The 27,262-nt window shown below is 44.4% G+C and overlaps 1 protein-coding gene across 4 annotated transcripts; it reads left to right on the top strand.

Moving 5' to 3' along the window:
* The first annotated feature begins 29 nt into the window (after window positions 1-29).
* On the top strand, window positions 30-26,504 carry larp1b (La ribonucleoprotein 1B). 4 transcript variants are annotated; one of them, XM_056425510.1, is made up of 18 exons: window positions 36-666; window positions 4,309-4,370; window positions 4,734-4,790; window positions 5,380-5,593; window positions 5,736-5,912; window positions 9,947-10,060; window positions 10,162-10,306; window positions 12,326-12,470; window positions 12,567-12,795; window positions 13,353-13,507; window positions 13,586-13,948; window positions 17,380-17,646; window positions 17,758-17,864; window positions 18,039-18,184; window positions 18,434-18,578; window positions 24,675-24,784; window positions 25,018-25,145; window positions 25,373-26,504. In XM_056425510.1, exons 1-18 carry the CDS (start codon window positions 342-344, stop codon window positions 25,553-25,555), a joined length of 3,072 nt encoding a protein of 1,023 aa, XP_056281485.1. In that variant the 5' UTR covers window positions 36-341; the 3' UTR covers window positions 25,556-26,504. The 4 variants fall into 4 exon arrangements, 3 of the variants coding, with proteins under 3 accessions (XP_056281487.1, XP_056281485.1, XP_056281486.1); XM_056425511.1 differs by having other exon boundaries at window positions 587-1,737; XR_008833106.1 differs by lacking the exons at window positions 24,675-24,784; window positions 25,018-25,145; window positions 25,373-26,504 and adding exons at window positions 18,855-18,984; window positions 19,342-21,565 and having other exon boundaries at window positions 30-666.
* Window positions 26,505-27,262: the final 758 nt, after the last annotated feature.

Here is a 27,262-nt window from a genome sequence, read left to right as displayed (position 1 = left end):
GTGCTCACAGACGGCGAGCAGGTCGCTGGAGGGGCTTTTTTTACTTTGTTTTCTCTCAAAAAAGACAGAAAGTGACATTAAAAGTCTCAGCGGAAGCAGCTGTGCGCGCGCTGTTCACCTGGCGACCGAGCACGCGACTTGTTGAGGCGGAAAACAAGCGATCCTGGCGGTAAACAACAACAAAATTTAGCTCGCGGATAGCAACTAGCAGCTCGCGAGGAGGTCCAGCAGCAGAACCCCCCCCCCAAAAGTAGTTCGGTCGTGGATGAGGTCTCCGGCGGACTGAGCGCGAGCACCAGGTACCCACACCGGAGCGGACAGCGCGCGCTGCACGCGGCAGGATGTCCACGCGGGTCGGCTCGTGTCTGACAGCCGAGGAGGAGCGCGAGGGGCCTCGGGAACCGCAGCAGCAGCAGCAGCCGACGGACGGGCCCGGTTCCTCCGGAGTGGAGAGGAGGGCGAGGCGGAGCAGCGGCGGCTCGAGCCCCCCGGAGGAGGGCGACGAGCCGCGCGACGCCGACGGATCGAAGGTCGAGGCGGCGGCGGACCGCGTCGTGGAGGCGCCGCCACCCAAAGTCAACCCGTGGACCAAGAGGACGACGGGCCGGCTGCCGGTCAACAACAACAACAACGTCCACAACAACCCGCAGGGCCCCCCGGAGAAACGCGAGTTCTTTATTTGTCTTTAATGTGACACCCGGGTGAAACGCCTCCAACTTGGCGGCCGGCGGCGGTACTGCAGCTCCTGGCTTGTTGCTCGGAAATCCACTTTAATTACATTAGTGGGTTAATCTCCTCGTGTGTGGTGTTTCTGGAGGATTGTAAATGCGTGTTGTTTATTTGTTTCTAAATTGGGCCATCAACGCTGTTGGGGGTGGGGGGGGTCACATGTGTGCACCATCCCCCCACCTGTGCTCGGGTTGCTCCACCACGTGTTGCTCTGCTACTCTGCTTCCTACCTGTAACCTCTGCGCCCCCCGCCCGTACTGTCAGCTCAATGCGCCATGTGAGGGGAGGGGGGTCTGGCCCCCGTCCCCGGTCCCCTGTCCCCCGTCGGCCTGCAGGAGCTGTGTGGGTATAGAAACCGTAAAGCTCGAGCGGCTAGCTGCTGCTGGGACACGTTGCGCATGTCCAATGGCTGGGCGGCCTGCAGGTCCTCCCCCGGCCTCTTGTCCCCCAGAGGACGGTCGACTTGCACAGCGCTGTGCTGGTCACACTGTTTATGCTTTGGATTAATTTAATTAGGGTCCGAGCGACAGACGAAGTCTGTCCGAGAGGACCCTATTGAAATTGTTAGGGGTATTATTATTTCTTCTTCCTAAGATTTTTATTTTAGAACATTGGGGGCATATTGGGGGTACGTATCATATCCCAAAACTCACCAAATTTGGCAAGCTTGTCAGGCTAGGTGAAAATAGACGGATGACATGGACCTCGAAATTCGGCTTTCAAAAATTGCTCTCTAGCGCCACCTGGAAGTTTGACCAGCGACGCCCCTCACCCAGTATGTTCAAATGACTAGTTCTTTTTTTCCCAAGTCCACTTGGACCTGCTCTACAAAAAAGCCTCTCAGGACCCTAAGCTCCGCCTACTTAAATTTTCCACCATTTTGAATTTTGTGAAACACATCAGAGGCGTTTGCTCCGACATGCAGGGTCCAATTCATACCAAACCTATTGGAGATAATGATTATGGAAGCTATATCATCTAAGACCTTTTTTCAAATATATCATTGTGGTAAGCATCTATGGCCCAACTTCAACACTATTGGGGGGAAAAAATAACAGACTTTCAGGATATGTGCAGAATGGAGCCTGAAACATTCACAGCAAATTTCGTTTAATTTGAACCGTAGGGGGCGCTACAATAATTCACCAAAGTTGGCCGTTTTTTGGCGTTTTTTGCTTGATTTGGCCATTTCCTACTTTTACACCTCTAAGGATTTCTACCACAAAACGCCAACAGAATCGGCTCAAAATCAGTTTTATAGAATCTCAAGACTTGAACAATGAACACTGTTAAAAAAAACTGACTTTTCGTCGGTAGAAAATTGACGTTTTTTTACTGCCAATAATTGTGTACTTTCTGTGATTTCTTTATGCTAAAAACTATTGCTTAAACTCATCCAATACTTCCCAAAAAAATCAGGCATGATGCCAGTCAAGGCCTGAACACATTCACATGAAGAAACAAGCACATTTCTTCGAGGAACACCTATTGAACACCTATTGAAAAGTAAAATAACCATAATTTATTCACTTTCACGATAATGTTACCCCCTACAGCTGATGCAATTACATCTAATCAGTGGTGCAGAGTAATAGGTGCTTGCCTAGTGACAGAGACCTGTTTTTGATTCCAGGCTAAGGCAAAAATAATGTTATCGGGGTTTTTGCTACACTTCACTTAGAGACATATGATGCATGGATATGTTCACAGACTCAAAACGCCACCTAGTGGCTCAACTGGACTTCCTTCAGTCCGCCCCAAATTTGTCCTGCCCAAAATAATGTGAGCGCCTACGGATGCCTGTAATATAGCTCAGCGTGATAAGTGTTGGACTGGACACCCGGAGATGCGTGTTCGATTCCAAGACAAGACAGCTTTTTTTCATCACTTTTTTTTTTTTTTACATTGAATTTACATGACGTGGTCTACACTTCACGTAGGGACACATGATGCATGAATATGTTCACGTAGTTAAAGCGCCACCTAGTGGCTAAACTGGACTTTGTCGAATCTGCCCCAAACTTGTCGTGCTCGTTACAAGTCACGGCCCGAGTCGAGTCCGACCGGCGCGCCCGCGTCCTCGGCCGAGTGGGCCGGCGTACCGCTGGCTCGTCCGACCGGCGCGGGTGAGCGAGGACCCGTTCGACGCTGCTTGCAGCTTTAATATTATTTGTATTAGTTCATTATTAATTGTCGGAGGTCCCAGAGCCCAAATGTCAGCTGTGACATAACCAAGTAAATATCACTTTTATCAACAATTGCTAATGATACACATAATTTAAGCAAAGTGCTTTGCAAACTACTCAAATACATAAAAAAATAGTTTAATTAAATCAATAGTTTTATTTGACAGAACTGAGCAAAAACATATGTTTGGCTTTTTAAATGGCTAATTATTAGTTATTTCTGCTATTGATGATTAATTTCTATGTATGAATATAATTCAATAAAGTTTTGTTGGATCACCATGAAAAACCATGTTTAATATAAAGTACAACTAATAAAAGTCACAGTTGAGAAGCTGAAACCAGTAAAAGAGCATTTAATGCCTGTAAAATGATTTTGACTGATTATCATATACATTTCTGATAATTTATCCAAAGCAACTTAATAGTTTCAGTTCTTTTGTACAAATGTCTTTATTTTTCTCAAAAGACTTTAAAATCGCTTGTTCTGTTTAACCAACAGTTTAAAACAGTTGGTCCTGTTGCATCATGGGATATCAAAACCTTTCACTTCTTACTAGCTGCCTTAAGATGGAGTCCACCTTTTAATTATTTATTTATGTTCCATCTATATGTACTTATTTAAATATATATGTAAATATTAATTTTCATATATTTATATTTCTATATATTTATGAACATATATAATTATTTCTATATATATAATATAATAGAGAAACGTTAAGCCTGTAAAATAGTGACCTACAAGACCTTTAAAAATACCCCTATAGATCAGCTCATGGTTTCATACGCTGAGACAGACGTGTGCTTTCGCCCCACAGAGGAACATATTGATTAGGCCGCTGAGTCACATGCTGGTGGTATGTAATAATAAACCACACTTTGAGTTGGTGAAAGCGTGTCCGAGCAGAGCGTCCAGGGGGGGGGGGGGAAGCTATATCGGACCCAGGCATCGTTCTACAAGTGTAACTGTACAACCAGAGGCTCGGTCAGCACACACCCGTTCATGTGGAGACCCCCCCCCGTTATCACCCCGAGCCATCCTCTGCAGGCCGATAGGCACTGCCAGACTGCAGCGGGCCGCTCCCCAGCATGCAGCAGGCCGCTCCCAGCATGCATCGGGCCGCTCCCCAGCATGCAGCAGGCCGCTCCCAGTATGCAACGGGGTGGTCCCAACATGCAGTGGGGCATTCCCAGCGTGCAGTGGGGCATTCCCAGCATGCAGCGGGGCGGTCCCAGCATGCAGCGGGCCGCCGGCTGCACATATAGTGACCCCCCCCCCCCACACACACACACACACACAAACACTCCGGGTGAAAGGGGGGCTACTTATTCCCCTGCTGACAGGAAGCTGTAGTTTAAGGTGGATTAAATGTCTCTTCTTGTTCTGCAGATCTACAGAACACTCTGAAAGTCGTTCGTGCCAACAAACCCAGGATGAGGAAATCCAGCAAGGTGAATAGTTTTCTTTAAAAAAAACCACCCGTAAACAAACCCCCCCCCCCGTAAATAAACCTACAGGTAAACAAACCGACCCGTAAATAGACCCACCTGTAAACAAACCCACCTGTAAATACAGGTGCAGCTCCACCTGACTGTATACCCTGTTCTTCAGCGTGTCGTATCTGGCTGTCCAACTGTTGAGCGTTCACACCGCTGGACACTGTTTATCCAAGCTGTGTCTACCACAAGGGCACCGGGCCTCCACCCGACGCCTCTATCCGACTCCTCCACCCGACTCCTCCACCCCACGTCCCGCGGTGTCAGAATACTCCTGATCGTTGTTGATGTGTTTCTTTTCCTCGTTCTGTTTTCCAGTCCGGTGACTTCAGTGACATCACAAACTGGCCCACACCTGGTGAGCTGGCCAAAGAGGTACGTTTACCTTTAAAAACTTTAAGAACTTTACAGGTCTTGTTGAAAATCATCCTCTCCTTTCTGGTTACTTTACTTGCTCCGCCCCTGTATGTCTCTTTTACCTGCTCCTCCCCTTTATGTTTTTTACTTGCGCCTCCCCATTATGTCTCTTTTACTTGCTCCTCCCCATTATGTCTCTTTTACTTTCTCCTCCCCTTTATGTCTCTTTTACTTGCTCCTCCCCATTATATCTCTTTTACTTGCTCCTTCCCTTTATGTTTTTTACTTTCTCCTCCCCTTTATATCTCTTATACTTTCTCCTCCCCATTATGTCTCTTTTACTTGCTACTCCCCTTTTTGTCTCTTTTACATGCTCCTCCCCTTTATATATTTTACCTGCTCCTCCCCATTATGTCTCTTTTACTTGCTCCGCCCCTTTGTGTCTCTTTTACTTGCTCCCCCCCTTTCTGGCTCTTTTACTTGCTCCGCCCCTTTCGGGCTCTTTTACATGCTCCGCCCCTTTCTGGCTCTTTTACATGCTCCGCCCCTTTCTGCAGTGTTATTCTAAACGATATTGAACTAATTCAGTTTAATCTGCGTCTCCCAGCAGCAACAAAATGTCCTGAACAACAACGGGAAGAAGCCGGCCTCCTTGCGCAGAGACAAGGAGAAGACGACCGCGAGGGAAGCGAAGGAGACGAAGGAGGGGAGCAAGGAGAACCAGGAGGCGCAGCCCGACCCGCTGGGGGAGGCGCCCAGAGACGGGGGCATGTCCAAGGGGGGACAGGACGCCAAGAGCCTGAAGAAGAGGAGCAGCGAGGGTAAGGACACCCCCCCCCCCCCTTTCCAGCCTTTATGCTAAGCTAGGCTAACTCACTCCACAGCCAACGAGCTCTTTGACAGTTTAGAGTTTCTGGTTTTGTTATTTTAACGTTGTGGAACATCTCTCTGCGTCTCTGCCAGGGAACAAACGTAAGTGGGTTTCTCTGCCGATGGAGGACACCACCCGGGACGATGAGGAGGACGACCACGAGACGCCCAGCCGGGGTCCGGACGCCACGGGAACCCCCGGAGACACGCCCCATCCCGCCTCGCCCAATCAGGCGCTCCGTAACCAGAGGGCGCCTGATGGCAGCAGGAGTAAGTGGCCACGCCCCCGAAAGGAAGAACTCTAGCTAAAACACGACTTTAGTACCGAGACGATCAAACCTCAAAGTTAAGCTTTTACTTGTGAAGACAGATTTTATTTTTGTAGTTTTATTCTCTGAATATTTTACTCTTTCCTCCGTAATTTATAAAATGTTCTACCTGCAAGTCGCATTAATTCACCGTTGTTCACTGCCGAGCGGGAGCATGAATATTAACATCATCATTCTGTCGGTTCTGTAGTTCACTCACTAACTTTAAATCGATTTGGTCTTCAGAAGGTCGGAAATAAACCAAATGTTACCAATTAGTTCAGCAGGTTAATTCAAATGTACAAAGAAATGCACAAATGCATTTATATTAGAGATGCACCGATCAGGTTTTTGGTGCCGATCACTGAAATCAGTATCTGCCGATCACCGATAATACCGATCACCGATCACTGAAATCAGTATCTGCCGATCCAATAATACCGATCACCGATCACGGTGTCGATTGAAGCATTCTATTTATTGTGTAGCATTATTGCCGAGGACTATGAGGAAATACATATATAAAGCAACTCAAACATTAAAGAAATTACAGATTTCTTTAAACATTTAGGACTTTTACTTTGAAAAATGTTCGAATTGATACATTAAAATTGTTTGATTGCTATTGTAGGGGATTTCAGATATGTATGGAACACATCTGCATTATTCATTTCCTGGAACTCTTTGGGAAATCTATATACAGGACTTTTTTTAACATACAAAAGTCTTGACTTATTTGTATAAACTCTTCCTTGGTACAGTAAAAATGTTTTAATGTTAGCATAATTTAAGCTAAATCTCAGAAACGATCTATAAAGATACAAAATCAGTTCATTGTTTACTTTTATATGAACAGTTGGTGTATGATTTGTCGACATCTTATTTTGATAAACAGATGTTGTTTCACGTGGTTCTTTCCGCTAACTTTGCAAAACCGGATGTTGTCACTTAAATCCTTCCGCTAACTTTATCAAAACCCTCGCGCTCCCGATCGAATGCGTTTACCGTGAGCATCAGTCTATAGGGGCTCAGACATGTGAGAGTCGGCTGAGTCGACCCAGAGATTCAACTCGGGGGACGGGGACGCCGCTCGGTGGTGAGGATCCCCTCGTGGACCTCTCACTCTGCGGCCCTCGCCGGGCGATCGTCTCCGCTGCGCCGCGATTGAAACGTCTGATAGTTCTCGCAGATGTTACGTCATCTGATCGGCCGTTTTGAGAACGCCGTTTTGAGAACGCCGATCAAAACCGATAATGGGAATATCGGCCAATATGGATCGGCGCCGATCAGATCGGTGCATCCCTAATTTATATATATAATATTAAATATATATATACATTGTCTATAAGATTAAATACAACATATATATATATAATATTAAATACAAACATATATATATATAATATTAAATACAACATTTATATATATAATATAAATATATATATACATTGTATATAAGATTAAATACAACATATATACATAATGTTAAATAAAACATATATGTATATATATAATAAATACAACATATATATATATTCCATTATCCATACCGCTTATCCTCATTCGGGTCGCGGGGCACTGGAGCCGATCCCAGCTGACATTGGGCGAAGGCAGGGTACACCCTGGACAGGCCACCAGTCCATCCAGCGAACATATAGAGACAGTCAACCATTCACACTCACATTCACACCTATGGGCAATTTAGACATCAATTAACCTGACTGCATGTCTTTGGACTGTGTGTATGTATATATATATATATATATATATTAGGGCTGTGAAACGATTAAAATTTTTAATCAGGTTAATCACAGGTTTCTGTGGATTAATCATGATTAATCACATAAATACATTTACAGGGCTCTCAAGACAGGCAAGAGCTCCGAGAAGAATTGTTGACGGGGGGGGGGTGCAAGTGACTTTTTTTCGTCCCGATGTGCGCGCACACGCCGGCATCCGAGCTCTGCGGCGCGCGAGACGGAGATCGGAGTCGTGTTAACGCGACACGTAGAGACAGAATGACATGCTGCTGGTTCGAGACGACCAACAACAGACTGATTGGAAGCTCATTCTGCGCATGCGTTAAATGCATTAAAAAAATATAACTAATTAATCCTGGAATTTAATTAACTGAGTTAACGCGTTATTTTTCACAGCACTAATATACAGGACTGTCTCAGAAAATTAGAATATTGTGATGAAGTTCTATTCTGGATTCATTACAAATCAACTGAAATATTGCGCCTTTATTCTGATTTATTGCTGATTATGGCTTACAGCTTAAGAAAACTCAAATATCCTATCTCTAAATATTAGAATATCATGAAAAAGTATACTAGTAGGGTATTAAACAAATCACTTGAATTGTCTAATTAACTCGAAACACCTGCAAGGGTTTCCTGAGCCTTGACAAACACTCAGCTGTTATAAATCTTTTTTTTACTTGGTCTGAGGAAATATTAAAATTTTATGAGATAGGATTTTAGAGTTTTCTTAAGCTGTAAGCCATAATCAGCAATATTAAAAGAATAAAAGGCTTGCAATATTTCAGTTGATTTGTAATGAATCCAGAATGCATGACATTTTTGTTTTTTTAATTGCATTACAGAAAATAAAGAACTTTATCACAATATTCTAATTTTCTGAGACAGTCCTGTATATATATATGTGTGACTTCTGATAGAAAGAAGGAATCTGCAGATCTGAGGACGGGTCTTCTTCACAACCTGATCAACTGAGAGCTCTTTTTGTTTTGTATAATATAAAAATTAGGGCTGTGAAACGATTAACATTTTTAATCGGATTAATCACAGGTTTTTGTGGATTAATCATGATTAATCACATATTACCGATATTCTCGGTATATTTTGTGAGAACATAGAGATTTATGACAAAAGACGGATATATACATTTATATATTCTTCTATACAATGGTGCTGCAACTCAGCAGTTATTTAGCAGTTTTCTTCCATATGGAACATTAATACATCTTCATCCTAAACAGAATGTTTAACCCTCCTGTTACCTTTCGGGTCAATTTGACCCCATTCAATGTTTAATGTCGGTGTTCTTTGGGGTCAATTTGACCCCAGGCTGTTTTTCACTGTGTCAAACATATCAGAAATATCAACTTTTATTTATTTAAAGGGCTATTTAGGTAGTCAACAAACAAACATAAAGTACCTCACACTTAAACTTGGGAAGCAATATTAATTCTAATAATTTTCTGGAGGTTTTAATTGCTGGGGTCAAATTTACCCCGAGGGTAAAATATGTTCGTAAATGTAAAGGTAACAGGAGGGTTAAACAGAACATCTTTCTCTTGTTTGTCAACCATTAACTCCACCATGATACAATCTAAAGGTGGACAGATTGACAAGTGACTTTTTTTGCTCGGTCCCGATGCGCGCGCACGGAGCTCTGTGGCGCGTGAGACGGAGATCGATAAGTGTTAACGCAACGCGAAGAGACAGAAATGACATGCTGCTGTGGAGATACGATCAACAACAGACGTTTAGTTTAATAAAAGAACAAAGACGTGCTCTAGAGAACATGTCACGGGGCGGGCCAATCTCTTTAATGTCATGCGATCTACCAACACTACGCCGCGATCGACTGGCAGGTCGCGATCGACGTGTTGAGACCCTGATCTACAGGAAGTAAAAGTCGTAACAAGGTTTCCGGAGGTGAACCTGCGGAAGGATCATTACCGATGAACAGACCGTCTGCATGAGAGCGGACAGAGTTCAGATTGAAGAGGTGTATTGGAAGCTCATTTTGCAAGTGACTTTTTTTTCATCCCGACGACCAACAACAGACGGATTGGAAGCTCATTCTGCGCATGCGTTAAATGCGTTAAAAAAAAAAAACTAGTTAAACCTGTAATTGAATTAACTGAGTTAACGCGTTATTTTTCACAGCACTAATAAAAATGTAAAACTATAAATGTTTATAAAGTTTCCTCCGAACTAGTTCTTCATGTTTTCTCGTCTCCAGGTTGGAGGAGAGAGTCTCGGGACTTTGTGGACGACAGCGTGCGGAGCGACGGCGTCCGCGGGGGAACCCGAGGCCGAGGGAAAGGTCGTGGCCGCGGGCGAGGTCGTGGGCGAGGTAGCGCGTTAGTTCTTACCCCCGAGTCACATTGACTTAAACAAATATAATATGGACAGTGTGTCTACCTCCTCTTCTTCCTCCTCCTCCTTCTTCTTCAGGCCGCGACGAGAACCCCCAGAGCTCCGACGCCCGCGGCCCCACAGAATTCGGCAGCAACATGGTTTACTACTACGAGGGCGGCAGCAAGGGCCAGATGTACTCGGTGGACGAGAAGCTTCTGAAGGAGTACATCAAGCGCCAGATGTGAGTGACCCCCCCCAGAGGTCCCCCCCAGACCCGTAGAACCATGTCTCTAGTATTAATGCTAAAAAATAAAAAAACATAAACGAAACAACATTTTACTTTGAAGGAATGATCCCTTTGAGGTTTGAATCTGTTCAACATGAAGTGTTTCCCGGCTGTCAAAGTTTCACACAAATAAACAAAAAGAAAGGAGCTAAAGTTTTTTTGAAACAAGGTAAAATAATGCAGGTAAAAAAAGAGGACAAATCAATTAGTTATTGTTCTAATGATCATTAATCACCTCTTAAATAATCTAGTAAATGTAACTCGGAAAGGAACAACAACTTGAAAAGCACTTTAACCAACAACAAAACAACTTTATTATAAACACTGTTAAATGACTAAAGGAAGATGAACTCTGATATAAAAACATTTTTGTATTACCTTGTGTTCTTTATTAATTAGTTTACTTTAAAACGTTGAAACTCAAACAGCTTGTTCAGGTTTGAGTGTCTGAACGACCGACGACCAGTGAACGCAGCACGTGTGTGCAGCTCCTCTGGGTGTCGCCTGCAGGGGGCGCCGTTCACTCCGGCTGAGGCTCTGGCCTCATTTTGGTTAAGGGGGGGAGGGGCTTCTAAATATAGTCTGAGTGGACAGATGAACTATATTGGGGGAGGGGAGGGGGGGGGGAAGGCACGTCTCCTTCAGTCTTATTCAGACTGCGTGTGTGTGCGTGTGCGTGAGATACTGCTACATGTCATCTTTATATTCCCGCCTCTGTTCCTCTTATCTTGTTTTATTACATTGTACAATATAATATATATATATTGATACAGTACCAATACTTAACCGTATTATTTATTCCATATTTATCCTAGTGGACGTTATTTAACTCATTTCCCTTCTCAGGATCAATAAAGTCTTAAAACTATAAAAGGATTTATAATCTTCACTATTTTTTAGATGATAAACTTCCTGATTTTATTATATTTTAACATTTTACTTTTACTTTTATTTGTTTTTGCGAAATAATCAATAGATACTAGAGCTGCAACTAACGATTATTTTGATAATCGATTAATCGGTTGATTATTTTTTCTATTAATCAATTAACCCTTTATTCAAAACAGGGTCCGTACGGTCATGGAAAACCTGGAAAAGTCATGGAATTTGTAAATGGCTATTAACAGGCCTAGAAAAGTAATTGAAACTAATTTGTTATATTCAAATGTTAATTTACACGGAATATATACTGTATGCTTTGGAATTCTCCTTGTTAGTTTAAATACTATATCTTCTCACTTGTTCATGTATACACAGAGTTTTCACAAAATGTTTAATCATGGAAATTTGTTTTAAAGTCATGGAAAGGTCCTGGAGATCCACTGGTCAGCATGTGGATGAACCCGTCACAAACACTGACAGCGGTTTACTCTCCTGAGTTGGCTATTTATGGGTTAAATGCCTCATACGGGGAGGGGGCGTGGCTTATCTCCGTTGCCTTTCTCTGTGGAAAAATATTTTCCGCCATCCGCCACTGAATAAATAACCACTTTTCTACGTTATACTTCTTGTGGAAATGCCACACACATCGTAACATATAACGCCCTGGTGTCTGGGTTCATGACGTCACCCGTAGGCGCACACAGCTCCGTGAATGTCTCCGACGACGTGAATGACTTCCGCTTCCAGCGCCACGTGAGCAGCAGCAGCCAATTAGATTCACTAACGGAGGAGCAGCTCAGCGCTGATTGGCTCTCACAACGCAGCGTTCTGTCCTCTCTCTCCGCTCTGGTTTCTCCTGCGCCGCTCTGCTCTCAACTCAACTTTGTTTATGCTCTGCGACTTATTGAGCGCCGTAATAATCGCCCGACACAACGAATCGATAATGAAATTCGTTGCCAACTATTTTAATAATCGATTTTATCGATTCGTTGTTGCAGCCCTAATAGATACTTCACAAAAGAAGATGTGCCCGAGGTGTAACTTTGTGAGTGGTGCGTTCACTGACCTCATGGATCTTTCTAACCCCTGCAGTGAGTACTACTTCAGCCTCCACAACCTGGAGCGGGACTTCTTCCTGCGGAGGAAGATGGACGCTCGGGGCTTCCTGCCCGTGTCGCTCATCGCCAGCTTCCACCGCGTCCAGGCGCTCACCACGGACGTGGGCCTCATCCTGGAGGTGTGTTCAAGAGAAACATGTAAATGTGAGGACTGGTGTCTGCAGACAAGACCAGGATTACAGCAGGAATCGCTCTAACACTGGAATGTCCTGCAGGCCCTGAAGAGCAGCAAGGAGGTGGAGCTGGTGGAGGACAAGGTCCGCTGTATCAGCGACCCGGAGCACTGGCCCATCCCCGGAGGCGTGGGGTACCCCGGCATGGGGCCCTCCGTCGTGGGGTCCTCCGTCGTGGGGTCCCCCGGTGTTGGTTCCCCCCGGACCGACTTCTCCCAGCTCATCAACTGCCCCGAGTTCGTCCCCCGGCGGGCCCTCGGCTCGGACTCTGGTCAGTGTCCTTTCCTTCTGCTTCTTCATCAGGAACCACAGAGCGCCACCAGGACCATGAGCCTCTCTGTTCCCCATCTACGTTACATTATACATGTTAGCCCTGTGGACCCACCCCTCACAGGTACCAGCATCGGGGTCGGGTGCTCTGTAGACCGTCCGGGTGGCGGGCAGAGAGCCGGGCAGGGGGCATGGGGGTCAGACACAGGGCCCATGGACTGGCAGACCAGGATGGGGGGTTCCCTTTTTAAAAAAGGGGGACTGGAGAGTGACCTTGTCTCTCGTGGTCTCTCACTACTCGGCCTCCAGGCAAAGTTTATACCAGAGAGCTGAGGAACTGTGGTCCAGATCTTTACCCCCCAAGACCACTGGAGGGGTCCTGGGAGCCCAACCAGTCTACATGTGCTTTGTGGACTTAGAGAAGGCTTTGGACCGGGTCCCTTACATCTCTGAGCTCCTGGGCTTCATTTACGTGAATAATACAAATATATTTAAAAAATGACATTCATTGTTTATCTTTCTGGTGGTTAACTGTGCCCCCCCCCCCCCCCTCTTTAGCTTCATCGCCCGTGAGGAAGACTCCCCCCGAGTCCGATGAAGAGCCCCGGGACTCAGCTGAATCCGGGGAGTCCCTCGCGACCAAATATGCCCCCCCATCCGACCCCGAGGCCTGGATCCAGGTGGAGAAACGCCACCGGCAGCCCCCCGGAAAGGTACCGCGTCTTCCTCCCCCTCACGCCCGCGCTCTCGGCCGAGGCTCTCTAACCGCCGTGTCCCTCGCTGTCCTCCAGGAGCGCGGCGATGCGTCTCCAGACGCCGGCCAGCGGCCTCCTCGGCCGGCCGCGCCCGACCAGGAGGACCTGGACTTCCTGTTCGACGAAGAGATGGAGCAGATGGCGCCCAGGAAGAACAAGTTCACCGATTGGTCGGACGACGGAGACTCTGACTACGAGCTGGATGACCAGGACGTCAACAAGATCCTCATCGTCACGCAGACGCCGCCTCACGCCCGTAAACACCCCGCGGGGGACCGGACGGGGAACCACGAGTCCAGAGCCAAGCTCACCACCGACATCGCCAAGGCCATCAACGACGGGCTGTTCTACTACGAGCAGGACCTGTGGAAGGAGGAGGAGACGACCGAGAGCGCCAAGGTGAGAGGTCCAGAGCGGCAAGGTGAGAGATCTAGAGCGGCAAGGTGAGAGGTCCAGAGCGGCAAGGTGAGAGATCTAGAGCGGCAAGGTGAGAGGTCCAGAGCGGCAAGGTGAGAGAGCTAGAGCGGCAAGATGAGAGATCTAGAGCGGTCTAGAGCGGCCAGGTGAGCGGTCTAGAACAAAAGGTTCTTCACACTTTTTTAGGATTATTGTCGACACTTTCCAGAACTCTTAAAAATTTGTGGCGGTAGGAACATTTTATGGAAGATACTTTTTTTTACGATGTTTTTATTTTATATATTTTTTTTTCTATAATTTTTTTGGGTTTGTAATATATATATTACAAAATAAATTAATTATTTGTATTCATTTTTAATTTGTCTTCTTTACAAAAAAGTTTATTTAATTGTGTTTCATTTTTTTCTTGTTTGTTCCTTGCGATCTGGGTCAATGGAGCGTAACGATCTCTTAGTCCAGTTAAAGTTAATTAATTATTAGACGTGTGAAGAGGTTTTAGTTTTGGGGTTGAGCCGATTATTGCGCAACATTGGAGCTGCATTACAATAGAAAATATTTAATAAAAATAAACGTCTGCTTAGTTTTACTCAACTTACACACAACAACAACAATTATATTTAAGTATATTGTATATTCTACCTGTAAATTCAAGAACACAATGTCCCTTTGAATAAAGTTATTTATAGCAAGTTGCAAGATCTTAAACTAAGCTTAAATAAATCTATTTGATTTATATCATAATAAAATTATCTATAATAATAATAGGAATATATTATAATCTAAGGTTGTGCAACAGAATTATTACTTAATTTGTTTTGATCGTTTACTTTGAGCTCAAAGGTCGTTGATGTCGCCACGCGTGAGAAATGTCACGCCTGAACACACACATTACAGACACACACACACACACACACTTGAAGCATGGTAAAGTCCAGAGTGCGCTCCATAGCTGTTGCGAGTCTCACGTTATCAGATTAAACGATGTTGATTATATTAACTTCTTATCGCTGGTTACTTTATTATTATTACTTTATCTGTTAGTTTCACGCTTTGCTTTATTTTGTATTAAATTTTTTATTTTTTGATTTTTTGAAACCTTATATTATATATTCATTATTTATTTAAATTTGTTTGCACGATGCATAACATCCAGATAATATATATTTATGTTATATAAATATATATTTATAATATAATAATAATTGTCAGAGGTAAGAAGTCCATCTTATTCCCTCAAACAAGAACGAATAATAAAAAAATTAAAGCTTGATTAATTAAATTCAGAAAAAACAAGAATTATGTTCAAATGAGGCGGAAACTTTCCAATACAACCAAAGAAATAAATATATTTATTCAAACAATACAAAGAAAAATTGTTATATAATAGTAATAAATATATTATATATATAATTAATATATTTATATATATATATAATATATGTATGACTGATATATATATATAATGGCAGGGTTTTTCCTGCATAGAGAAAATGTGGGCGCGCGCCTAAGCCGTTTTCCCGAACACCTATGACAAATCCCGAGCGCCTAAGGCAAAAAAAAAGTCCGCGATGGGGAGAAAAAAAAAACTGTTCATCACGTGCATGTCAGCTAATATCTTCTCAATAGTATGTTTCAAGTAGGCTACAGCCGAACCCTCGTTCGTAAGCGTGTCTTCTTGTCTGATCAATACGCAACTGTGAGGTGCTGGACACTCACTCAACAGCCCGACGTGCACGAATACACCTGGACTATTGTCATTAGGGATGCACCGATCTGATCGGCGCCGATCCATGTCGGCCGATATTCCCATTATCGGTTTTGATCGGCTTTCTCAAAATGGCCGATCAGATGACGTAACATCTGCGAGAACTATCAGAGACGTTTCAATCGCGGCGAACCGCAACGGAGACGATGCGGCAGGGCCGCAGAGGTCAGAGGTCCACGAGGGGATCCTCACGCACCGAGCGGCGTCCCCGTCCCCCGAGTTGAATCTCTGGGTCAACTCAGCCGACTCTCACATGTCTGCCCCTATAGACTGATGCTCACGGTAAACGCATTCGATCGGGAGCGCGAGGGTTTTGATAAAGTTAGCGGAAGGATTTACGTGAAAACATCCGGTTTTGTAAAGTTAGCGGAAAGAACCACGTGAAACAACATCCGTTTTTCAAAATAAGATGTCGACAAATCATACACTAACATATACAAGTAAACAATGAACTGATTTTGTATCTTTAGAGATCGTTTCTGAGATTTAGCTTAAATTATGTTAATATTTAAAAAAAATTACTGGACCAAGGAAGAGTTTATAAAAATAAGTCAGACTTTTGTATGTTAAGAAAAGTCCTGTATATAGATTTCCCCAAGAGTTCCAGGAAATGAATGATGCAGTGTTCCATACATATCTGAAATCCCCATCACTGGCAATCAATCAATTTTAATGTATCAATTAGGACATTTTTCAAAGTAAAAGTCCTAAATGTTTAAAGAAATCGGTTATTTCTTAAATGTTTGAGGTGCTTTATATATGTATTTCCTCATATTCCTAGGCAATAATGCTACACAATAAATAGAATGCTTTAATCGACACCGTGATCGGTGATCGGTATTATCGGATCGGCAGATACTGATTTCAGTGATCGGTGCGTCTCTAATTGTCAATCTATTAGCCTATCTATTTTAATCTAAAGTGGAAGCAAAATGATTTCCTAAGCATTGCCTCCATTATTTATGTGAAAACCCCCCCAAAAAACACATAGATGTCTGCTAATTACGGTGATATGGCAACATAGACTGCGCGCGTAGCGCGGCAACACATTTTTTGGGAGCACCGAAAACCCATTTTGACCCAGGAAAAACCTTGAATGGTAATAAATATAATATATTAATTATATTTATATTATATATTTATTACCATTATAGATGCATATAGCGGAAATAAATGTATAATATATATATATATAAATCTATGAATTATATTTATATAATATATTTATTACCATTATATATTTATATATACATAGCGGAAATAAATATATATAAATCAATTATATTTATATAATATATTTATTACCTATATATATATATAAAGGGGTAATAAATATATGATATGTATTAATTATATATAATATATTTATTACCGTTATATATATATATTTTTATATATAGTATATTTATTACCGTTATATATATATTTATTACCGTTATATAAAGCGGTAATAAAGAATATTAACATGTTTTGAAAAAAACGTAAGAGCTTTATTAAAGTAAGATGAATTAATTATAATTAAATGATGATAAATTATAGAAAGCTGGGTCAACTTCACCTCATAAATAAACTTTAGAATAATAAGATATATTTTAAATGACTCTACGGGTTAATAAAAAATGAGTAATGTTGTTTTGTTCCCCATCAGGAGGGCGAGAGCTTCAAGAAGCTGAACGTCATCAGTCGGGACGCATTTGACACTCTGACCCCCAAACGGTCCAAAGACCCTCAACAGGAAGAGCTGCCGCCGGCGGGCGGCGAGGCCGACTTGTACCGCCCGTTGCCGGCTACGGTCCCAGAGTCGCCCGACACTCACCGGACCCCCAGGAACCCCCACACCCCCGGACGCCAGGACGCCACCAAGACGCCGAGATTCTACCCCGTCATGAAGGAGAGCAGCTCCGTGGACGAACAGGTGGGGGACCTCAGTGTAGTCCTGGTCCTCTGTAGACCTCAGTGTAATCCTGGTAGACCTGCTCTTTGTAAGTTGACTCTATTATTATTATTGTTGTTGTTGTTGTCTCAGACCCTGAGAAAGAAGAAGACCCGCCACAGTTCTAACCCCCCTCAGGAGGCCCACATCGGCTGGGTGATGGACTCCCGTGAGCACCGGTCCCGCTCCACCTCCTTCAGGTCCGTTATCTCTGTGACTAAAGAAGTTAAAACCTGTTGTTACCTGTTAGTACCCTCTATTCACTAAGGATGTTATTACCTGTGTTATTAACATCGTTACTCGCCATAGTATTTTTGAGAGAAGCTTCATGATCAATGACTTTGTTTTTATTCCATCACCTGCTCCACCTGCAGCTCCAGCGTGTCTCCATCAGAGGGCGGAGCTTACGACTGCACGCCGCGCTCGCTGCCCAAGTTCTGGCACCCGTCACACGAGCTGCTGAGAGACAACGGGTTCACCCAGCAGGGGTACCACAAGTACCTGTGGCGCTGCCTCAACGGTATGGGGGGGGGGGCATTGAGATGGGTGGAGGACAGGGCTTTGAGATGGGTGGAGGGGGGGCTTTGAGACGGGTACGGGGCAGGGCATTCAAATGTGTGAGGGGCGGGGCATTGAGATGGGTACGGGAGGCGGGGTTTTGAGATGTGTGCGGGGCTTTGAGACGGGTACGGGGGGCGGGAGGGTATGGGGCATGGAGACGGGACGTGGCTTTGAGGTCCAGGTGCTTACAGGTGTGTCTCCTCCCCAGAGAGGAAGCGGCTGGGCGTGGGTCAGTCTCAGGAGATGAACACGCTCTTCAGGTTCTGGTCGTTCTTCCTGAGAGACAACTTCAACCGCAAGATGTACGAGGAGTTCAAGCAGCGAGCGCTGGAGGACGCCAAGGACAACTACAGGTGAGGGGGGGGAACTACAGGTGAGGGAGAACTACAAGTGAGGTGGCGAAACTACAGGTGAGGGGGGGAACTACAGGTGAGGGAGAACTACCAGGGCGTCCGCGGGTCCTTAAAAAGTCTTAAATTGTCTTAAATTCAGATTGGATTGGTCTTACATTTTTTGGGTGTCATGTCACTGCGAATATGAGGCAATCTGTTCTGCCAGGTCTAATATTTTGCTCTGGTCGATCTGCGGTGTCTCTGTTGTCACCGGGGCCACGCCTCTTCTCTTAAAAGGGCCCCACGTATTTGGTCCCATCCCCTACAACGTGAAGTATCATGTGCGTTATTGGTTAAATGATCAGGATCCTATGGAGCACAGCTCATGGGCCATGACACCGCCCAGGACCTACTTCAGCATCTCAAAGTAAGTCTGCCATAAATATTTGTATTAACTATCCTCTTGTATATGAGTATGTGTTTCATATAGTTAAGCTTTACTCATGTGTCAAGTTAATAGCAGCTATGCATAGGCGCACTACACATTAATTAGACTAATTAAAAATAGTTTTAGAATGGTAGTAAGTAGAGTGGTGTTTACCTGTCAATATGTCTACATAGTGTTCACTAGGCTCAAGAGATGGCTCACGTTGCTTAATTTGTAAAAATAGTTTTCATTCATATTTATCCAGTCTCTGTCTGACATTAATCTGAAGTGGTGGTGTCATGAAGAGATGTGTTGACTGTGTTTGGCTAATGTCTGCCTTTTTTTTCTTTTTTCCAGGAGAATGGACCAAATGTCAACTGGAAGATTTTTTTATTCATATAGTTTCACAAAAGCTCAGGAGTAGACGTATGAACCTGTGCACAAAAATCCATCACATAGAGACATGAGAACTCACTCACTCACTCACACACATATACATTCTATTATGTAAATGTATTTGCATTTTAAAAGCAGCTGGAATTGTTATTTGTTATTTTAAAGATTTTTTTGTTCAAAAGGAACTATGTTGCCCGTATTTTTTTTACTATATTTACTTGATGTTATAAGCATTTGTTCATGGGACCTAAATGTTCTGAAAATGTTGTATTAATAAATATAATTTACAACAGCAATGACATTTTTGTGTTATCCTTTCGCATTACACCATACTGTTCATTTTGAACAAACAGTGTGTTTAGATTAATGTATATTTCCACTTTTGATTTGTATTTCCATCACAAGTTAGGTTTATTCCTGTAGACACCCTGACTACAGATGTAGACCTCCATACAGTTTCTCTTTTTTTAACAACCTGCCAAGTCCACATTCCTTTCTGGAAGCTCGTCTCACGCCCTGAAACCCATCAGCTGTTAGTAGAACCGGTTCCTCCACGCCGTTAAATACCGTGGGATTTCTGGAAGTATTTACAGTTGAGGAGGAGCATGGGGTCTGGGTTCGGACTGAAAATAGAAAAGAAAGAAGAGAATAAGATTCAGGAGTTCCTAAATGCTTCCCGTACCCAACAATCTGCCTCAATATTTTATCGAAAATTGTCGAATATTCAAGTTGGAATGTGCGATGGACTGAGACTAGTATGGCAAAAAGATCTTCGGACTGAGATAAGGGGAGATGTATGGCAAGAAATAATATCAAATGTAGGCTGGGCTACAAGGGATGCAAGAAGCAAGTTTACTCACTATAAAATTGTACACAGATATTATTTTACACCTCTGAAACTGTATAAAATGGGATTGAGGCAAGATCATAATTGTTGGAAATGTAATATAGAAATGGGCACTTTTCTACATGCTATGTGGGAGTGCTCCAATGTGTGGCCTTTATGGAATGCAGTACTAAAGACTAGGGTTGGGTACCGAAACCCGGTGCCAATATGGTACCGGTTCCAATACAACCGGTATTACCCGGATCGAAACGCAACGCACATTTCGGTGCTTCTTTCCGGTGCCTGAGCCGATTGAAATTGAAAAAAACTATTGTTGTGAACTTCTCTGGTGACTCCGCCCTGTCAGCAGGTTACGAGCCTCTCATATTTAACTCTGACAGCGGAGGCTGCGCCGTGTGTGACGGCGTGAACCCGTGTGGAGCACACCAGCGTCAGGCTGGGCGCGACGGGGAGACCGTCACCGGTCCCCTGAACACGGGGAGACCGATGATGACGAGCAGCCTTAACTCAGATTAGTACCGTAACGTTGATTGCAAGTCTTGCATTCATAAAAGTAGCCCAAGAAATAATAAATTAGCCATTATAACCATGCTTAAGCTAGCTCGTAGCTAGCGTTAGCTCGTAGCTAGCGCTAGCTACGGGCGTGACAGTCTGCTAGCAGATGTGTTGGTGTCCAGCGATCCCGGCTGTATACCCGGTGTTACCGGGAATATAATGACGGAAGAATAAAGACCGGGGGCGTCACTTTGCTTCAGTGTAACTCGCTGTCAGAAACAAAACTTTATTTGTCACGTGTCATCTTCAGTCCCTCTGATTGGTTGTTCTCTTTGTCCATCAACACAGTGACAGGATTAACCCTATAAGGTCTGCACATGACAATACATATCACCTCATATAATGGAGAACATGTATTGTGTATGTTAACAGTCTGATATCCGTTGTGTGTCAGTGCTCCATGATAACGGCTTCAACAGGGAATATGGCCGAAGAGGTTTTTAATGTCCTCATTGTGCGTTTAAAAAAAAAAAGTATCGGTTCAGGCACCGTTTAGGCACCGGTATCGTTTTAAAAGCACCGGTTTAGCACCGGTATCGGAAAAAACCCAAACGATACCCATCCCTACTAAAGACATTAGAAGGGTGGCTCAAGCGGCCTTTACCAGAATCCCCACAACTGTTTATTAGGGCAGAGGTCCCCAACCTTTTTTGAGCCACGGACCGGTTCCGTGTCAGGAATTATTTTCACGGACCGGCAATATAAATGACGTAATAAATATGACGTCATACAATTATACTAAGGGCATAAAGTGCCAAAACTACAACTCATCATTACGCCGAATTAGTGTGAGCCGTGCGCTTGTTTACCTGCAACGAGCCGCTAGTGGAGACGGCGACACAGACGTGTGTTTGGTCCGCTGCTCCTAACCGAGTTCTGGTCGCTGTCATTAGAACAGGCAGAGTTGTTGTGTGAAATGTCCCTTAAGGCCACCGTCATTTGCATCTCCAACACATTTTTTTCTAGCTCGGACGGGCTCGATTCACCGGGTGGGTTTGTTTACAAATGGGTTGCAGGTCTATTCTTTTGCAGTCGGGTCTTTTGTGGTTGGAGTACCGCTCAAACTCTTTTAAAAGCCTCTTCCACCCGGTCAACATCTGAAACATGTAGAATATTCCGCTGTTCACTCGCCCACACAGCAGCGACTTTATCGGCCAACTTGAAAACAGTTTTCATTTCCCTGAAGTGACAGAATTCATTGAGCAGGTTGAATATGTTTTAAGATTCTTTGTCACTGGAATGTGCCGCCAGCAGAGGGTTCGGCGCGTGAGACTAGCCTGCAGCGATAAACCCGAACTTTAAGACTCCTGAACGCGGCTCAGACGCACACACGGGTGTATCCGGTCCTTTTTCACAATAATATATTTTTCCGACTGATTAAAAAATTTTAAAAAACCAAGCCGCGGCCCGGGGGTTGGGGACCCCTGTATTAGGGGACACATCACTGGTGCCACCAGGCCTCACCAACGCAGAGATTAGACTGTCACTAACAGGCTTCATGGTGGCAGCAAGGCTTATCCTGAGAAACTGGAAGAGCCCACATACGGCCACGCTCACAGACTGGCTCAAACTCATGACGGAGACGGCTGCTTTTGAAAGTATGATTGCCAGGATGAAGAACAGTTCAAGCCAAAGTGACCAAGCATGGAAAAGTCTGATGGCTTTCATTACAAATTAGAGGAGGGGTCAAATACTCAGGGGTAAGAGTTGGATTTTGAGGGGATTGCAAATGCAGAGGCAGGGTAGTGTATACACACTTACAAGTAAAAGATCATTAAGGGGGTGCCGGGGTTGTTTTTTGTTGTCTTTTTTTTTTTTTGGGAGGGGAGGGTATGTGTGTGTGTATATATGTGTGTATGTATGCGTGTGTATATGTATGTCTGTGTGTGTGTGTATGGGTATGTATATGGGTGTATATATATGTTTATGTCTGACATTTCTGTACTTGTTTTATGTTTATATCATTAAACAAATAAAAAATTTAAGTGACAAAAAAAAATACCGTGAGAACTCAAGTGGCCAAAATACCTGCTAAGCTCCAGCACAGTTGAAGTCGTCACAGCGATGCAGGTGTTTTCATGACCTCATGTCTATAGAGGAACTCCACCACGGTCACATGACCTCATGTCTATAGAGCAGGGGTGCTCACACTTTTTCAGCATGCGAGCTACTTATTATGCACAGATAGGGCCCTAGTGGTGCTCAAGCACCAGCCTCTTTGCCCTGGATGAGAAAAGTGCCCTTTTTGCTGGAGCCCACTTTTTTTTTCATTTATCAGTATTTAAGAAGAAAAGTTACTCTCTGTCATCAACTCCCCCCAAATGTGTTTTAATATCCGACGGGGCATTTATTTGAGTTCTTGTGAGAATTTCGCCCGACACGCTCCGCGGCGCTCACGAGCCCCCCCTCCTCCCCTCCCCCTCCTCCGGCCGCGCCCCTCCCTCCTCCACTTAGTGCTCGCGCAGTGCTCCTCGCGCCACCAAACGGGTGCACCTCCTTCTCCTCTGACCAGCAGCATCAGACCAACAGGTCATGACGGTGTTTGTCCCCTGACGTTGTTTTGTGATAAATCAACCACAACATTAGCGCTGCTGAAAACATGACGTCACAACTAGACTGTACAATACCAGAGAGGCCTTAGTTTGAGGACCACTGCTCTTGGCTGTTGATGTCTATCAATATCGCTCATCTTGAAAATGAGGTCAGAGGGCAATACGGATCTGTATCAGACCAGCGAAGGAGGGCAATACGTGGCTGGCATGACGACCCATTAGCCAATCAGAACGCTTGTACTGTTGTTGCTACAGTGTTTCCCCTAGGTTTACAGCTTCAGGGGGGCGGGACTAGTGCCGCTGCTCGCCAGGTTGGTGCCCTAAGCTTAACTCCTTAACGATGCCCCCCCTGAGATAGGAAAGGGACCCATAATATATAATAATTAATCTTTATTCATAAAGAAAATGTAAGCTATCGGTCTGATGCTGCCAGAGGAAACGCAGGTTGAGGACAGCATCATCAGTGTATTGCTGCTTCTGCTTCAACTCTGTCTGCATTTTTTTTTGGCATTGGGTGACCTTTTTTTTGGTTTGAGCACCTGCCCCCAAAATGTCTGTGCACGTGCCTGGTCACATGACCTCATGTCTATAGAGGACCTCCTCCTCGATAGTTTAATCGCTCGACCATTTGCCGTGTTCACGCCATAAGCGTCGAGACGCTCCGCGAGGGGCGGGGCTTATCTCCGTGTCTCGTCTCCGTAAAGACCGTTATCATCCACCATCTAATAACTAACCACTAGTTCTGCTTTATATTTGTTGTGGACATCCCACACACTTAACGCCCTCGTGTTTGGGTTCATGACATTAATATCATAGATATATATATATTTTTACATATCATCACCCGTAGGCCCACACAGCTTGGTCACTTTCACCGATGAAGTTACTGTTACGTCTGAAAGACTTCCGCTTCCAGCGCTACGAGAGCGGAACATCTAAACGGCGTTATTGTGTTCATAACATTATTAGCCGTCTTGTTCTGATTCAACAGCGGCGGGACAGCAGTGACGCGAGGAGCAACTCAAGAGCTGATTGGCCCGAGTTGCGAGATTACCGCCTCAAGGGACGAAAAGTGTGCCGCTGAAAACGCGCCGCTGTAAACGCTTCGCCCACATCGCGTCGCCCCAAACGCGCCGCCCGGAGAAATATCGCGTCTATCGCAGCCACACGCGTCTGTACGTTGACTTTTCATGGCATTCGGTCGCGTGAAAAAATCGCATCGCTTTTGGTGTGAACGCACCTTTAGTCTATAGAGGAGCTCCACCTCGGTCACATGACCTCATGTTAGTCTATAGAGGAGCTCCACCACGGTGACCTCGTGTTGTTACCGCCCCCTGCAGGTACGGACTGGAATGCCTCTTTCGGTACTACAGTTACGGGCTGGAGAAGCGGTTCAGGGCGGATCTGTTCAAGGACTTCCAGGAGGAGACGCTCGGGGACTTCGAGAGAGGTAATTTACACCACAACGGGATTTTTAGAATAAAATAACGGGTCATAAAAAAAGGAAAGTGTTTGTTTTTCTCTGCTAACAATCCCACAATGCATTGCGTCACACATTAAAGCAGCGTAATCGAGTCCGACGACAGGACGTCGTCGGACTCGATTACTCATTTGAAGTTATTTAAATACGAGCAACGCCTCGAGAACATGTTGTCCCTGAAGGCCTCTGTGGTCCTGCTGCAGGTCAGCTGTACGGCCTGGAGAAGTTCTGGGCCTTCCTGAAGTACTCCAGGATGAAGAGGCAGCCCATTGAGCCCCAGCTGCAGTTGCACCTCGCCCAGTTCCAGAACCTGGAGGACTTCAGGGTGGTGGTGAGTCTGCAGGTCTCAGAGCGGACCAGGGGGCGGGGCTACTGTGATTGACAGGTCAAAAGTTATTCAAGATGGCGACGAATTCACGATTTAGCCGAACTTTAAAAGGTCGAGACGACTCTGTCCGCTTCCTGTATTCTCTGGTCTTAGCCCCGCCCACTATGCTCTGATTGGTTGAGATTTGGGCATCTACGATCAGCCGAGTCTTGACCTTTTTGTGTCCGCAGCCCCCGATGGGCGAGGAGGGCGGCCGGAGGAGGCGCCACTCGTCCTCGGCCGGGGACGAGGGGCAGCGCCGCCGACACCCCTCCAACACCGCCTCGAAGCCCACGCAGGCTACGCCCACAGACGGCACCGCCGCCCGAGGGAAGAAGGTCGAGCCCGCTAAGAAGGAAAGTGATAATAAATGAGGCCCTGCCCCCTTCTGGCCTCGTGAGGGCGACGTGGAGCAGCAGCTCTGAGATCAGCCGCGTGTCAACGTTTACAAAACAACAAGAAGAATGATTCCTGCATCTTGGCCTTTTTCTCTTTTATTCTCTCGGATGCCAAAAACTCTCCGAAATGTCGACCTGTGAGCCTCGAGTGCCTTAATCTGTTTCCACGGTAACGACGACGAGGCCAAGAATAGTCCCAACTTCAACTTCAAAGTCTTCCCGAGTCACTCGACCGCTTTTTAAAGTCGTTTTTCTCCTCTAGACACAAATATCTTCTTTTTCTTTTCTTTCTCGTGACAATCAAGTCGCCCCCCCTTCTTCCTCCCCATCCTCTCCATTTTAACGGGAAGCTTTATTCTTTATTTCAAGTCCGTTTTTACGCCCCAGTGGTCGTATAATTTATTGTTTTCTTCTCGTTTGACTTTATTTGAAATGTTTCTGCTTTCTGGGTGTGAAGCGTCTTAAAGCGACAGCGTCACGTCGCTTTAACTCATATTTACTTAATCATTAACTTTTACTCCATCAACGGACTTAAGACGCTTTTTATTTTTTGAGTTGAATTTTGAAGCGGCAAAAAAATGTAAATACTATAAAAAATAATTTGCTATTCGATTTATTCTTCATGATTTTAAGGATTGATTAGTGTTACCGGTCGTGTGATTTGAGTGTTTTTAGGACGACGCATGTTAATGCCACGGGCTTGAATTGTAAAATGCAAAAAACATATAAATAACATTGATTGTGAGTGTTCTGTGCTCATTCTACTGGACTCGGAAAGATAAAGCAGCAGCAGCTGTTGACTCACATTGTGTAAACACTGATAAGGAATAAAGATGTGACGTTCAGGAACATTTATTATCATTATAAATTACATGTATATGATATTTGGGCCTGAAACGCTTTAAATAAACGGATTGAACTCTCATTATGTATTTATAGACGTTCGAGAACACACAATACTTTAATAATGATAAATGTGTCACGTTGACTGTTTGCGACACGACGGGAGCCGACGGAGCACAAACACCACCGTGACTCCAACTGGAAGGCGTTTGTTTTGATGCCTTCGCGTCCGCTCGTTAATCTCAGCTCTCGAGCGAGAAGTGGATTTAAACGTGACTGAGCTGCTGCTTGTACTTGTATTCGTTTTAATATTAAATAATTCCGTCTATTTCTTATTTATTCAAATCTCAGTGCGAGAAAAACTTTGAACCTCTAACAATTAAATAATTGAATGTTGCAATAACTTGTTTTAATCAGTCGGTTTGATATAAAGTTTTATTTCACGCTCACTCTTATTTTGTTTATAATTGAAGGGCGAACTATGACGTCAGGGTTTAAAGATGAGGACAAAGATGCATTGTGGGTAATAAAGGAAATTTAGTTTTTAAAGCTTTGACCCAAACAAGTGGCTTTAAGTACATTTGTGAAATGATTCATAAATTAAAGCAACACTATGTAACAATTGTACCTTAAAATAACAGCTTGAAAAAAATGGTGCCGCTACAATGACTTTTAATATGAAGATTTGCGTCTCCGCCATTGCCATCGGGGGTCTGTGGGGAAATAACTCCGCTATGTAAGATTCTGGAGTCGCCCGCTCCGGGACGGATGTACTTCGACCTGCTTTCTGGCAGTGATTACGCAATGTCATATAGTGCCACTCCACGCTCGCAGCTACAG

This window comes from Pseudoliparis swirei, chromosome 11, assembly GCF_029220125.1.
Source record: "Pseudoliparis swirei isolate HS2019 ecotype Mariana Trench chromosome 11, NWPU_hadal_v1, whole genome shotgun sequence".
NCBI lineage: Eukaryota > Metazoa > Chordata > Actinopteri > Perciformes > Liparidae > Pseudoliparis > Pseudoliparis swirei.
This window is presented reverse-complemented; position numbering and strand designations above follow the sequence as displayed.